This window comes from Procambarus clarkii, chromosome 60 (genome assembly GCF_040958095.1).
Source record: "Procambarus clarkii isolate CNS0578487 chromosome 60, FALCON_Pclarkii_2.0, whole genome shotgun sequence".
NCBI lineage: Eukaryota > Metazoa > Arthropoda > Malacostraca > Decapoda > Cambaridae > Procambarus > Procambarus clarkii.
Window position 1 is genome coordinate 31,362,232 of NC_091209.1, and position 16,546 is coordinate 31,378,777.

At 44.7% G+C, this 16,546-nt stretch overlaps 1 protein-coding gene across 1 annotated transcript in view; it reads right to left on the minus strand.

Moving 5' to 3' along the window:
* LOC123766952 (arylsulfatase B) overlaps window positions 1-16,546 on the minus strand; it is a 205,598-nt gene that overhangs the window by 136,627 nt on the left and 52,425 nt on the right. The window contains 2 exon segments of the mRNA XM_069307715.1: window positions 3,464-3,627; window positions 4,067-4,213. Coding sequence (XP_069163816.1) covers window positions 3,464-3,627; window positions 4,067-4,211 — 309 coding nt within the window. The 5' untranslated portion in view covers window positions 4,212-4,213.

The following is a 16,546-nucleotide window of genomic DNA, read 5'->3' on the forward strand; positions in this document are numbered from 1 at the left end:
ATAGCCTCGGCTATCACCTCATTTGTCCGGTCGTGATGGTCAAGTGGATTAAGGCGTCTTGTACATACCAGTTGCGTTGCTTCTGGGAGAATGGGTTCGAGTCCCTTCTGGGGTGTGAGTTTTCAGTTGCATATTGTCCTGGGGACCATTCAGGCTTGTTTGCATATATATATATATATATATATATATATATATATATATATATATATATATATATATATATATATATATATATATACATGTATACAACCCATGTATATCTTGTAACCATCAAATGCATAATAAAGCACAAAAAATAAAAAAGGAAGGGGGTGGTAGGAGAAAAGCACACAGAAACTGTATTGGAGGGGATCTAAACATTCCCTCTAATGCGTTATGCGTGGTTTCCTCCGAGGCTATGGGTCCCCCTTCTTCCAGCTAGAGGTGGTACTCCCTTCCTATATATAAAAAAAAAAAAATATATATACATATATATATATATATATATATATATATATACATATATATATATATATATATATATATATATATATATATATACATATATATATATATATATATAATATATATATATATTTATATATATATATATATATATATATATATATATATATATATATATATATATATATATATATATATATTGGTAGCAGTCTCTCTTGTAAACATATGTTGTTGAATATGACCGAAAAGGTAAGATACATAATTCTAACACGAATATTCTCAATATTTCTGTGTTTTTCTTCAATGTCGGTGGTAATACAAATAACATTTCTCCGAAATTCACTGTTTAATTGTCCGACGCCTAAATGCGTTTCGTAATTCGTATTACATTTTCAAAGACTTAATTTACTCACAAATTCTTCGTACTTATACTCTATTGGATGAGGTGATATGGTACAAAATTTTTTTGTGAGGTGACAAACACAAGACAGAACACGAAAACAATGGATATAAATTGGATAAGTGAACATATGAATGGAAGTAACTGCAGAAGGTCTATTGGCCCATACTTCCTCTTGCTTCTTCCATATTGGTTTGGGGTCTTGAAGTATGTAGAATATAGTTGTGCATTAATTGGCTGTTGATTGCTGGTGTTGATATTTTGATGTGTAGTTCCTCGCTGATGTCAAGCCGCCTGCTATCGCCGTACCTATCAATGATTTCTGTGTTGTTTGTTAAGATTTCTCTGGTGATGGTCTGGTTGTGAGAAGAGATTATGTGTTCCTTGATGGCTCCCTGTTGTTTATGCATTGTTAGTCGCCTAGAAAAAGACGTTGTTGTTTTGCCTATATACTGAGTTCTTTGGGGCTTACAGTCCCTATGTGGGCATTTAAAGGCATAGACGACGTTGGTCTCCTTCAAAGCGTTCTGCTTGGTGTCTGGCGAGTTTTTCATGAGTAGATTGGCCGTTTTTTTTTGTTTTATAATAAATTATCAATTGTATTTTCTGATTTTTGTCTGTAGGGATGACGTTCCTATCAACAATAACTTTCAGGACCCTTTCCTTCGTTTTATGAGCCGTCGAAAAGAAGTTCCTGCAAAATAGTCTAATTGGGGGTACAAGTGTTGTGTTGGTTGACTCTTCAGAAGTTGCATGGCGTTTTACCTTTCTTTTTATGATGTCTTCAACTAAACCGTTAGAGAAGCCGTTGTTGACTAGGACTATCTTAAACCCTACAGAGATCTTCATCGACTTCTTTCCATCCTGAGCTGTGGCTTAGAGCACGGTCGACGTAAGCATTGACAACACTTCTCTTGTACCTGTCTGGGCAGTCACCATTGGCATTAAGGCACATTCCCATGTTTGTTTCTTTGGTGTAGACTGCAGTATGGAAGCCTCCGCTCCTTTCCGTGACTGTTACATCCAGAAAGGGCAGCTTTCCATTGTTCTCCATCTCGTACGTGAAACTCAACACAGAGTTTCATGAGTTTCCACAGTTTCCACAGGTGGAAACTGAGTGCCTAAATGAGCCACAGAGATATTAGAAAGAACTTTTTTAGTGTCAGAGTGGTTGACAAATGGAATGCATTAGGAAGTGATGTGGTGGAGGCTGACTCCATACACAGTTTCAAGTGTAGATATGACAGAGCCCGATAGGCTCATGAATCTGTACACCTGTTGATTGACGGTTGAGAGGCGGGACCAAAGAGCCAGAGCTCAACCCCCGCAAACACAACTAGGTGAGTACAACTAGGTGAGTACAGAATTCTGCTCAAATGCCTCCTTCAGCTGCTGCAGACATCAGGCATCAGGTACCTGTGTAAAAATGTCGTCAACATACCTGCACTATATGGCGGGTTTCAAGCCCATGTCAACTAAGACCCTCTGCTCGATGGTGCCCATGTAGAAGTTCGCAAACAGGACACCTGGGGGAGAACCCATGGCGACCCCATCTACTTGCTTATACATCTGCCCATCTGGGCTCAAGAAGGGTGCCTCTTTAGTACAAGCTTGGAGTAGTTTCCTTAGTATGTTTTCTGGTATGTCAAGAGGAGTACAAGCCGGATCACGATACACTGTCCACTATCATCCCGATTGTCTCGTACACAGGTACGTTGGTAAATAATGACTCCACATCCAACGAGGCTCTTACCCCTTTGGCCCGTGCTCCGCGCAGTAAGTCGACAAATTCCTTGGGAGACTTCAAGCTGAAAGCACAGGGTACGTAAGGAGTTACCAACCCGTTGAGTCGCTTAGCCAGTCTGTATGTGGGTGTGGGTATCTGGCTGATGATAGGCCGAAGAGGGTTTCCTGGTTTGTGGGTCTTGACATTTCCATAGGCATACCCAGGTTTGTATTCCCCAACAACTTTTGGCAGGTGGAGTCCGAATTTCTTGGCGTTCACAGTTTCGATCATTCTGTTTACCTTCGTTTTCAATTCGGCTGTAGTGTCCTTCGTTTCCCTTTGGAATTTAGTTTGGTCAGAGAGTATGAGGTTCATTTTTGCCAGATATACGTCTTTTTTAGGAATGACGTATATTGGCGACTTGTCACCTCTCCTAATGACTATCTCCTTGTTCTCACGAAGGCTCTTAGCTGCCGCTTTGAGTTCGGGGACAGTATGGTGCTTCTGTATTTACCTCGAAATTTTCCTCCTTCTGCAATAAGTCCTGCTTGCAAGGTGTCTTTAGTGGTCAGCTTCTTTTCCTTCTCGAGGTCGAATATATCGTCCAATAGGATCTCCAACGATCAAGCAGATGTTGCCCTCCATATATATATTAATGTCAGAAATTAAGCCCAACGAGATTATCTTGCTCTTGAATCATTTATTTGCTGAAGGGGAAAAAATGCTGATAAAGGTGAAAAAGTGAAAGATCAAGACCATCCTCGGAGGAGGTGACTGCAAGAGCAGTCACCCCCTACACCCACATGTATCCTGAGGGTGAAAGGTAGTCCCACCTGTCTACTCCTGGACCCACCTGTCTACCCCTGAACCGACCTGTTTACCCCTGAACCCACCTGTCTGCCGATAGTGAAGGGGTAGCGGCCGGTCAGGAGAGCAGAGCGGGTGGGGGAACAAAGATGCTGGACATAGGACTGCTCCAACACGACGCCGGATCGCGCCAACGCTTCCAGCTGAGGCGTCTCCACCAGCGGGTTGTGCCACGACACGTCGTTCCATCCTGCATATCAGACCACAGCACCTTTATGCATGATTAGTTATAAAGAACACTTGCATGTTTGTTTGGTAATTGTGTCAGGCTTAAACTGAAACAGATAACGCTTAGCTATATAAACTTGATATGCAACAACGATCACAAAAAAAACTGATCCAAGTATGCGGAAAAAAACACGTTTGAAAAATTAGAGAAAGCTTAATGGGATTTCGGCTCAATTCACCTTTATCTGAGCAAAATAGAGGTTGATAGTCTATATCTTTTCCGATGAAGACGAATTGAACCGAAATTGCGATCATCATTCGCAATTTTTTTATGTGTTTTTACTTTATAAACGTGGTATAACTGTCAGGTCGTTTGGCTGTCAACTTATCATGTAGGTTAAAGTCTTCAAGAGGACAAGTGCGTATGTGATCACTCTGTGAGGAAGGTTGTTTAAGCTCACCAACATCGTCAGCTACAATGAGTATGATGTGAGGTTGTTGGGGTTTTGAGCGTGGCGGTTGTGCTGGAGCAGGAGTAGCACAGGTAACCCCCAACGTGGCCCCAGTCATCAACAGCAGCAGGAGTTTGCTTTTGCCTGATGCCATGTCTAGAATGTTAAAATATTACTTGTTATATATGTTCAAGTCAAAAGTAGCTTACAAGTTGAGCGTTCCAGGTTACTCAATACCACTCATTAGAACCACTGTAACCAGACCTTTCGTGCAACAATGATCTGTCAACCGACCACTCAATCCCCTCCCCCTTCTCAAATAGTCATAATAGTCACACCAGCTGACTATTATTCGTACCATTTACCATTCGTCTTTAACTTTACGAATCTTCCATCATCTTCCTTCTCCGCCGTTTAAAGAAAATTCATTCTTCCCAATCTTCTATCCTTCAGTATTTTCCCATTACTATTGGTCTCTTCATCTTGTTCTCTCACTCTACTTTCACTCAGCTTATTCACCAAAAAGAACAACACAAACAACTGGCAGAAATTAGACAAAATTTTGATTGAAGGTAAACCTGGGTAAATACAGGTTTGGAAATAGGATTTAAAGATATGTTTTGGAAATAAATTTATAGACATTCATAATGGGATGGACACACTAGAGAGATAAGAAGACCATTTAATGAGGACCAAGAGAGATAGAGAGAGAGACATTCAAACACAGAGACATATTTAGTCACAGGCCAAGACAGACACACACACACACACACACACACACACACACACACACACACACACACACACACACACACACACACACACACACACACACATATGCTAAAAAAAATGCTAAAAATCCTAAAAAAAAACTCTGAAGTAATGTCTGCAGTGATGGAGGTGGCCATGAAAGCAGCCACCTCACAGGAGGCGGCACGCTTCACTAGCCAACTGCTGGAAAGGTATTAAAGAGCAATATTACTGTGGGTATTAAAGATCAGGAAGGCTCTAATAGGACAGAGTGGAAAGACAAGGACAAAGCGGCAGTGAATGAAGCACTGAAGGCACTAGACATGGAAGGGGCTGAGCATAGCATTGAGAAGGTTTTCAGGCTAGGATGGTACAAGAAAGACCGAGACCGAGTGATAAAGATAGCGTTTGCAAACGAGAGCACAAAGGAGAAGATTCTATCAAGGAAGAGCTCCCTGAAAAACGTGGGGGAATTCAAAAATGTATTCCTCCAGAGAGACATGACGAGGGAGGAGAGAGCCGTGGCGGCAGAAGCAAGAAAGAGGCGCAGGGCGAGAGGGGAAAACCAGGAAGTCATAGCTCCCAACACAACACTCCCAGAGGCGAGAGGGGAATCCACAACCAGCTACCCAGTAACACCAGAGGGGAGGACAACCCCGCCACCCTCCTCTGCATAGAAAACCCCCCTGCCCCAAACCCTCCCTGCCCCCACTCAAATGTTCAGCCAAATCTCCCTCCCCCCACACCCAATCCCCACCCTTCTACCCCTCCCCTCCTCCCGCCGAGTCCCCCTTCCCCTTTCACCCCATACCCTCCATGTCCCTCCCCCTTCCCTGGATCCCCCGCTCCTCATCCCAGTATCCTCTGAGACCCTATTATACATCTCACAGTTCCTCACACCCATGGAACAGCTTCCCCCACCAGCAGAACACTCAAATGAGCTTCGAGAATGGTTATTAGAGAAAAACCCAGACATAATAGCCCTCACAGAAACAAAGCTAACGAAAACGATAACAAATGCAGTGTTCCCACAGAACTATTATGTTATGAGGAAAGAGAGGGAAGGAAGAGGTGGGGGTGGTGTAGCTTTGCTGGTAAGAAATGGCTGGGATTTTGAGGAGATGGATATTCAGGGCTGTGAAGGTTTCAGTGACTACATAGCAGGTAACATAACAACTGGAGGGAAAAAAATTATAGTCGTAGTCATATATAATCCACCACCAAATGACACAAGACCCAGACAGGAATATGATAGAAACAACATGGACACCATTAACATAATAGAAAGAGCAGCTTGTGTTGCTAGCAGGAATGGATCTGGACTACTATTTATGGGAGACTTCAACCATGACAAACTATTCAGCACGGGTGGGACACGAACAAGGGGACACAGGTGGAAACTTAGTACCCAGATGAGCCACAGAGACGTTAGAAAGAATTTTTTCAGTGTCAGAGTAGTTAATAAATGGAATGCATTAGGAAGTGATGTGGTGGAGGCTGACTCCATACACAGTTTCAAATGTAGATATGATAGAGCCCAGTAGGCTCAAGAATTTGTACACCAGTTGATTGACAGTTGAGAGCCGGGACCAAAGAGCCAAAGCTCAACCCCCGCAAGCACAATTAGGTGAGTACAATTAGGTGAGTACACACACACACACACACACACACACACACACACACACACACTCACACACACACACACACACACACACACACACACACACACACACACACACAAAAGGTCAAAAGGTGTCTGCTGGAGCTGGATGTGACAAAGGCTGTTGGGCCTGACAGAATCTCACCATGGATACTAAAGGTAGGTGCAGAAGCACTAAGTGTGCCTCTCTCTATGGTGTATAACAGGTCACTGGAAACAGGAGACCTACCAGAAAGTTGGAAGACAGCTAACGTAGTCTCAATATACAAGATGGGTGACAGGAAAGGGGCACTGAACTACAGGTCAGTTCCCTAACTTGTATACCATGCACGGTGATGGAGAAGATCGTGAGGAAAAGGCCCGTAGAGCATCTGAAGGGAAATAACTTTGTAACGCACCACCAACAGGCGTTCAGAGATGGTAAATCGTGCCTCACAGGTATAATAGAATTCTATGACCAGGCAACAAAAATTAGGCAGGAAAGAGAAAGGTGGGCCGACTGCATTTTCCTGGACTGCCAGAAAGCCTATGACACCGTACCTCATAAAAGGCTGTTAAAAAAGTTGGAGCAACAGGCAGGAGTAAAAGGGAAGGTGCTCCAATGGATAAGGGAGTACTTAAACAATAGGAAACAGCGAGTAACGGTGAAGGGGGAGACATCAGAGTGGCGAGATGTCACAAGCGGAGTCCCACAGGGCTCAGTACTTGGACCCATCCTGTTTCTAATATATGTAAAAGATCTTCCGGAGGATATAGAGTCGTTCCTCTCAATGTTTACTGATGATGCAAAAATTATGAGAAGAATCAAGACGGATGATGATAGACAGAGACTTCAAGATGACCTAGACAAACTGGAGGAATGGTCTAGAAAATGGCTGCTAAAGTTCAACTCAGGAAAGTGTAAGGTAATGAAATTAGGCGAAGGGAGCAGGAGGCTGAACACAAGGTACCATCTGGTAGGTGAAATCCTGCAAGAGTCAAATAGAGAGAAACATCTGGGGGTTGATATCATACCGAACCTGTCCCCAGAGGCCCACATCAAAAGAATATCATCAGCGGCATATGTTAAACTGGCTAACATAAGAACTACCTTTAGAAACTTGTGTAAGGAATCGTTCAGGACCCTGTATACTACTTATGTCAGACCAATCCTGGAATATCCATACCTAGTTAAACACAAGACAAAGTTAGAGAAGATTCAGCGGTATGCCACCAGGCTCGTCTCAGAACTGAGAGGTATGAGCTGCAAGGAAAGGCTAAAGGAGCTGAACCTCACGTCCCTGGAAAACAGAAGAATAAGGGGGAGACATGATAACCACCTATAAAATTCTCAGCGGAATTGACAGGGTAGACAAAGACAAACTCTTCAGCACAGGTGAGACACGAACAAGGGGACACAGGTGGAAACTTAGTACCCAGATGAGCCACAGAGGCGTTAGAATTTTTTTTTAAGTGTCAGAGTAGTAAATAAATGGAATGCACTAGGCAGTGATGTGGTGGAGGTTGACTCCATACACAGTTTCAAATGTAGATATGATAGAGCGCAGTAGGTTCAGAAATCTGTACACCAGTTGATTGACAGTTGGGAGGCGGGACCAAAGAGACAAAACTCAACCCCCGCAAGCACAATTAGGTGAGTACAACTAGGTGAATAAACACACACACACACACACACACACACACACACACACACACACACACACACACACACATACACACACACACACACACACACACACACACACACACACACACACATGCCTTTGCTCCTAAGCAGCAAAGTAAAAGGGCATGGAGAAACTATAGGAATAACAGGACACTGGAGAGCAGAGAAAGATACCAGAATGCCAGGAATGAATATGTCAGGATGAGAAGAGAGGCAGAAAGACAATACGAAAATGGCATCGCAAACAAGGCAAAGACTCAGCCTAAATTGCTGCATAGCCACATCAGGAGAAAAACAACAGTAAAGGAACAGGTTATGAAATTAAGGATAGGGGCAGAAGGATTCACTACAAACGACAAGAAAGTGTGTGAGGAACTGAATAAGAAATTCCAAAAGGTCTTCACCTTTGAGCAAGGAGACATCCCAGAGATAAGAGAGGGAATAGCTAACCAGGAACCACTGGAAGAGTTTGAGATTACCAGCGGGGAAGTAAGGAAGTGTTTACTAGAGTTGGATGTGACAAAGGCTATAGGCCCAGATGGAATATCCCCTTGGATACTAAAGGAAGGAGCAGAAGAACTGCGCCTCCCACTCTCCATAGTGTATAACAAATCACTGGCAACAGGGGAACTGCCAGAAATTTGGAAAGCAGCTAACGTAGTCCCAATATACAAGGAATGGGATAGACAGGAGGCACTGAATTAAAGGCCAGTGCCCTAACCTGCATACCATGCAAGCTGATGGAGAAGATTGTGCGAAGAAAGCTAGTGGAGGACCTGGAGCGAAAGAACTTTGTAACACAGCATCAACATGGATTCAGGGATGGCAGGTCCTGCCTCACAGGGTTACTTGAATTCTACGACCAGGCAACAAAAATAAGGCAAGAAAGAGATGGGTGGGCAGACTGCATTTTTTTGGATTGTCAGAAAGCCTTTTGATACAGTGCCACACAAGAGGCTAGTGAAAAAGCTGGAGATGCAGGCTGGAGTGAAAGGGAAGGAACTCCATTGGATACAGGAGTACCTAAGCAACAGTAGACAACGAGTCAGTGTGAGGGGTGAGGTCTCAGATTGGCGAGACGTTACGAGTGGAGTCCCGCAGGGGTCAGCCCTTGGACCTATACTGTTTCTGATATATGTAAATGATCTCCCAGAGGGTATAGAATCGTTTCTCTCAATGTTTGCCGATGATGCAAAAATTATGAGGAGGATTGAAACTGAGGACGATAGTAGGAGGCTTCAAGATGACCTAGACAGACTGAGTGAATGGTCCAACAAATGGCTGTTGAAGTTCAACCCGAGTAAATGCAAAGTAATGAAACTACGCAGTGGAAATAGGAGGGCAGACACAGGATACAGTATAGGAGATGAAGTACTTAATGAAACGAACAGAGAGAAAGATCTAGTAGTTGATATCACACCAAACCTGTCTCCTGAAGCCCACATAAAAAGAATAACGTCTGCGGCATATACAAGGCTGGCTAACATCAGAACAGCGTTCAGGAACCTGTGTAAGGAATCATTCAGAATCTTGTACACCACATATGTAAGACCAATCCTGGAGTATGCGGCCCCAGCATGGAGCCTGTACCTTGTCAAGCACAAGACGAAGCTGGAAAAAGTCCAAAGGTATGCCACTAGACTAGTCTCAGAACTAAGAGTTCTGAGACTAGTTCATGAGTTACGAGGATAGGCTGCGGGAAATGCACCTTACGACACTGGAAGACAGAAGAGTAAGGGGAGACATGATCACAACCTACAAAATCCTCAGAGGAATCGACCGGGTAAACAAGGATAAACTATTCAACACTGTTGGGACGTGAACAAGGGGGCACAGGTGGAAACTGAGTACCCACATGACCCACAGAGACGTTAGAAGGAACTTTTTCAGTGTCAGAGTAGTTAACGGATGGAATGCATTAGGCAGTGATGTGGTGGAGGCTGACTCCATACACAGTTTTAAATGTAGATATGATAGAGCCCAGTAGGCTCAGGAATCTGTACCCCAGTTGATTGACAGTTGAGAGGCGGGACCAAAGAGCCAAAGCTCAACCCCCGCAAGCACAAATAGGTGAGTACACACACACACAAAAACACACACAGTCATGGGTTAGCTTTGATAGGGAGCAGACGTGTTGGGTCAGCGGTCCGCGCATACTGAGGGAATAATAGGGGTCAAGGGAGCGGGTGCACTGTGCAGTGAGAATCGGGACAGTGTATATCGAACAGTGGCATTGTAATGCAACACATTGATCACATCTTGTGGTGAAATATCTTAGTGAATTTAGAGAAGATAGCTAGTGAAGATAGACTTCTTGAGGCAGCATCAGTCGCATCAACCGGGACGCAAGTGGAGACCTAAAGACCTCACAGGATTACGACGACACGCTGTGTATTCGCCTAGAGTGCTTGTGGGGGACTGGCTGGTAAGTGTCTCTCATAAGTCTCCAACAGTGTGCAAGGTTTATATAACATCATATCATAAACACTATTACATTCCATTCATTATTACAATCGTAAGGGGTAGTCAGGTAACGGGGACAGCAACTGTGAGCTCACTGGGAACCCAAAGATAAGCCGCTAATCCCCCAGCCGTAGTCTGAAGACAAGACCTCACCCACCTCCTCTTAACTCCCATCTCACTCTCCCAACACACTCCCTCCCCCCCACTCGCCCCTACCACTGACTACACGTACACACACACACACACACACAGACACACACATACATTATCCCCCCTTTTTCTCTCTTCTTCTGTAGCATACCAGATATTCCCCCCCCCCCTACCCCCAAAACCCACTCACACAGTGGGACCCCCTTCCATCTCCGCCCCCCTCCCATACAATATCCCTCCTCCCCCTCACCCCCCTCTCTCTCTTCCATCCTCTCTGTTCTGTTCTCTCTCGCTCTCTCTTTCCCATCCTCTCTGTTCTGTTCTCTCTCTCTCTCTCTCTCTCTCTCTCTCTCTCTCTCTCTCTCTCTCTCTCTCTCTCTCTCTCTCTCTCTCTCTCTCTCTCTCTCTCTCTATCTATCTTGCTCTCTCTCTTGCTCTCTCACCTGCTCTGTCTCTTTTGCTCCCCCCCCCCTCTCTCTCTCTCTCTCTCTCTCTCTCTCTCTCTCTCTCTCTCTCTCTCTCTCTCTCTCTCTCTCTCTCTCTCTCTCTCTCTTTCTCTATCTCTCTCTCTCTGTGCTCCCCCCCCTGCCTAACCCTATCAAAACATATCAGGGGAAAGGGACAAAATTGCAGGAGGATGCAACAGGGACACAGGAAATAGTCAAAATGACCAAATGAAGAAAATGTTAACCCAAGTTTTGGAGGAATTCAGGAGGGAGATGCATGAAATGAGGATTACAATTAACAACATGCAAAGTAAACTGACATCAGCAAGGGAGGCGATCAAATCCCTCACAGAGAAAAATAAAGAGACCGAGCATCAGATTATCATCCTAAGGAAAGGTGGGAATGTTGCACTGGAAGAAAATGCCTCTGTACCTGAAACATTTGTGGAAAGACTGAGAAAGAACTCAGAAACAATGGACACAGTTAGGGAGGTAGCCATGCAAGCAGCTATCTCACAGAAAGCTGCAAGGTGCACTAGTCAGCTGCTGGAGAGAAAAAGATCAGTGGTAGTTGTAGTCATCAAAGAACAGGAAGGATCCAATAGGCCAGAATGGAATAGCAAGGATAAAGAGGCAGTACACGGGCTACTGAAGGGGTTACAGATAGAAGGGGCTGAAAAAAACATTGAGAAGGTTTTCAGGTTGGGCTGGTACGACAAGGACAGAAATCGACAGGTGAAGGTGGTGTTTACAAACGAGGCCACAAAGAGATTATTTTAGAAAGGAAGAGTCGTCTGTAGTATGTGGAGGAATACAAGAAAGTATTCCTGCAAGGGACAGGACGAAGGAGAAGAGAGCCAGGGCAGCAGAGGCAAGGAGGAAGTACAGGGAGAGAGGAGTAGACCAGGAAATTGGAGCCCCCAACACAACAGTCCCAGAGATATGAGGGGAACCCACAACCAGCATCCCAGCAACACCAGAGGGGAGGGCAACACCACCACCCCCTTCTGCATAGAAACCCTCCCTTCCCCCCTCACCCTACCTGCCCCCACCCAAATACTCACCCAAAACACCATTCTGACCCTATCACCTTCCCCCTTTCCCACCATGTCCCCCCTCCCACCTTCTCCCCCCCCCTGTACCCCTCCACCTTCATCCCAAACCCTCCCAATCCCTCCTACCCCTCACCCCGTATCCTCCAAGTCCTCCCTTCCTTTGCACCCCACCCCCCACCCCAAATTCCTCTGAGACCCTGCAAACCACCTCACAGATCTTCTCACCCAGGGAACAGATTTTCCCACCAGCAGAATGCTCGCCAAGAAGGGGTCTGGAAAATGAACACAAGAAAGTGAGCTTCAAGGAAATGTACACTAACATAGATAGGTTTACAAATAAAACAAGTGAACTCAGAGAATGGGCACTAGAAGAAAACCCAGACATATTAGCACTCACAGAAACAAAGCTAACGAAAACCAAAACAAACGCAGTGTTTTCACAGGACTACTATGTAGTGAGAAAAGAGAGAAGGGAGAGGAGGAGGTGGTGTAGCTTTCTTGATAAGAGAAAGTTAGAGTTTTGAAGAAATGGTAAATCAGAACTGTGAAAGTTTTAATGACTACATATCAGGCACCATAGTAACAGGACAGAAAATTATAATAGTAGTCATATATAACCCCACACCGAATGACAGAAGACCCAGACAGGAATATGATAGAAACAATATGGCCACCATCAATATAATAGAGACAGCAGCTTCTGTGGCTAGCAGGAACGGATCCAGACTTCTAATCATGGGAGACTTCAATCATGGGAAAATAGATTGGGGGAACAGAGACCCACATGGAGGACCAGACACTTGGAGAGCTAAGCTACTGGACGTGGCAACAAGAAACTTTCTCAGTCAACACGTCAAGGGACCGACAAGAATGAGAGGAGAGGACGAACCAGCCTTGCATAATCTGATATTTACCCTAAATGAGTCGGATATAAGGGAAGTTAAGTTGGAAGCCCCTCTGGGAATGAGTGATCATAGTGAATTGAGCTTTGAATACCTGGTTGAGCTAGGAATTATCTCCCAAAAAAAGAACTGGGAAACAAAGGGCTGGCGTACCGAAAGGGAAACTATGAGGAGATGAATAAATTCCTAAGGGATATACAATGGGACACAGAACTCAGAACCAAGTCCGTACAAGACATGATGGACTGTCACCCAAAAATGTCAGGAGGCTGTAAGCAGGTTTGTCCCAGCCCGACAGGAAAAAAACTGAGAAGCAAAGGAAGAATCCGTGGTGTGCTAGGGAATGTATGAAAGCAAAGACGCTGAACCAAAAGAGCATGGAGGAACTTCCGTAATAACAGAACACCTGAAAGTAGAGAGAGATACCAGAGAACCAGGAACGAGTATGTTAGTGTGAGAAGAGCAGCTGAGAAAAGGTATGAAAATGATATAGCTAACAAAGCCAAGACCGAACCAAAGCTACTACACAGTCACATCAGGAGGAAGACAACAGTGAAGGAACTGGTGATGAAACTTAGGGTGGGCGAGGACAGGTACACAGAGATTGACAAAGAGGTGTGTGAAGAACTCAACAAAAGGTTCCAGGAGGTCTTTACAATAGAACAGGGAGACGTCACGGCGCTAGGAGAGGTGGCAGCAAACCAGGTGACCTTGGAAAGGTTAAAAATTACAAGAGATGAGGTCAAGAAGCACCTATTGGAGCTGGATGTGAGAAAAGCTGTTGGGCCGGACGGAATCTTACCATGGGTATTGAAAGAGTGTGCAGGAGCACTTTGCTTGCCACTCTCCATAGTGTATAGTAGGTCACTGGAAACGGGAGACCTACCAGAAATATGGAAGACTGCTAATGTAGTACCAATATACAAAAAGGGTGACAGACAAGAGGCACTGAACTACAGGCCAGTGTCCTTAACTTGTATACCATGCAAGGTGATGGAGAAGATTTTGAGAAAAAACCTAGTAACACATCTGGAGAGAAGAGATTTCGTGACAACCTATCAACATGGGTTCAGGGAGGGTAAATCTTGCCTTACAGGTTTGATAGAATTCTATGTTCATGTGACAAAGATTAAGCAAGAAATAGAAGGATGGGCGGACAGCATTTTTTGGACTGTCGGAAAGCCTTTGACACAGTACCCCATAAAAGGTTGATGCATAAGCTTTAGAAACAGGCAGGAGTAACTGGTAGGGCGCTCCAGTGGATAAGGGAGCACCTAAGCAATAGGGAACAGAGAGTTACAGTGAGGGGTGAGACCTGAGAATGGCGTGAAGTGACCAGTGGAGTCCCACAAGGCTCTGTGCTTGGACCTATCCTGTTTCTGATATACGTAAATGATCTCCCAGAGGGTATAGACTCATTCCTCTCAATGTTTGCTGACGACGCCAAAATTATGAAAAGGATTAAGACAGAAGAAGACAGCTTGAGGCTTCAAGAAGACCTGGACAAGCTGCAGGAATGGTCGAACAAATGGCTGTTAGAGTTTAACCCAAGCAAGCAAACTTTTTTAGTGTCAGAGTGGTTGACAAATGGAATGCTTTAGGAAGTAATGTGGTGGAGGGTGACTTCATACACAGTTTCAAGTGTAGATATGTTTCTAGACTGCTGTTCAAACTCGAGAGACAGGCTGGGTGAGAGAAAAGGCCCTAGCATGGATAAGGAACTACCTAACAGAAAGGAGCCAAAGAGTTACAGTAAGGGGCGAGAAGTCGGACTAGCAAACAGTAACGAGTGGAGTACTTCAAGGATCGGTGCTGGGACGAATTCTATTTCTATTATATTTTAACGACATGTTTACATGAGTAGAATCCTACATGTCAAGGTTCGCGGATGACGCAAAGTTGATGAGAAAAGTTGTGACAGATGAGGATTGCAGGATCTTCCAAGAAGACGTGAACAGTTTGCAGAGATGGTCAGAGAAATGGCTACTGGAGTTCAACACGAGCAAATGTAAAGGTTTGGAAATGGGACTAGGTGATAGGAGACCAAAGGGACAGTACACAATGAAGGGAAACTGCCTACCTGTGACGACGCGAGAAAGAGACCTGGGCGTGGACATAACACCTAATCTATCTCCTGAAGCACATATAAATAGAATAACGACAGCAACGTACTCTACACTGGCGAAAATTAGAACTTCATTCACAAACCTAAGTGAGGAGGCTTTTAGGGCGCTTTACACTGCCTACGTGAGACCAGTCCTAGAGTATGCCGCGCCATCATGGAGCCCCCACCTGAAGAAACACATAAGGAAACTGGAGAAGGTTCAGAGGTTTGCGACGAGGCTTGTCCCAGAGTTCCGAGGGATGGGATATGAAGAGCGTCTGAAGGAACTGAACCTTACGACACTAGAGAAAAGAAGGGAGAGAGGAGATATGATAGGGACATATAAAATACTCAAGGGAATTGACAAAGTGGAAATAGATGAAATGTTCACCGGTAAAAATAACAGAACGAGGGGACATGGGTGGAAACTGGAAGCTCAGATGAGTCACAGAGATGTTAGGAAGTTTTCTTTTAGCGTGAGAGTAGTAAAAAAATGGAATGCACTTGGGGAACAAGTTGTGGAAGCATACTCTATTCATAATTTTAAAATTAACCATGATAGGGAAATGGGACAGGAGTTATTGCTGTAAACAATCGATGGCTGGAAAGGCGGGATCCAAGAGTCAATGCTCGATCCTGCAAGCACAAATAGGTGAGTACCAATAGGTGAGTACACAAACTCACACACACACACATACACACACACACACACACACACATACACACACACACACACACACACACACACACACACACACACACACACACACACACACACACAAACACACACACGGAGGCCGGTGGCTGAGCGGACAGAATGCTGGAAGCGTGATCCTGTGTTCCCGGGTTCGATCCGGGGCGCCGGCGAAAGACAATGGGCAGAGTTTCTTTCACCCTAATGCACTTGTTACCTAGCAGTAAATAGGTACCTGGGAGCTAGTCAGCTGTCACGGGCAGCTTCCTAGGGTTGTGTGTGTGGTGTGAAAAAAAGTAGTTAGTAACAGTTGATTGACAGTTGAGAAGCGGGCCGAAAGAGCAGAGCTCAACCTCCCCCCAAGCACAACTAGAGGAATACACACACACATACACACACACACCTATAATTGTGATCGTAAGAAAAAACCTAGTAACACATCTGGAGAGAAGAGACTTCGTGACAACCCATCAACATGGGTTTAGGGAGGGTAAATCTTGCCTTACAGGCTTAATAGAATTCTACGATCAGGTGACAAAGATTAAACAAGAAAGAGAAGGCTGGGCGGACTGCATTTTTTTTTGGACTGTCGGAAAGCC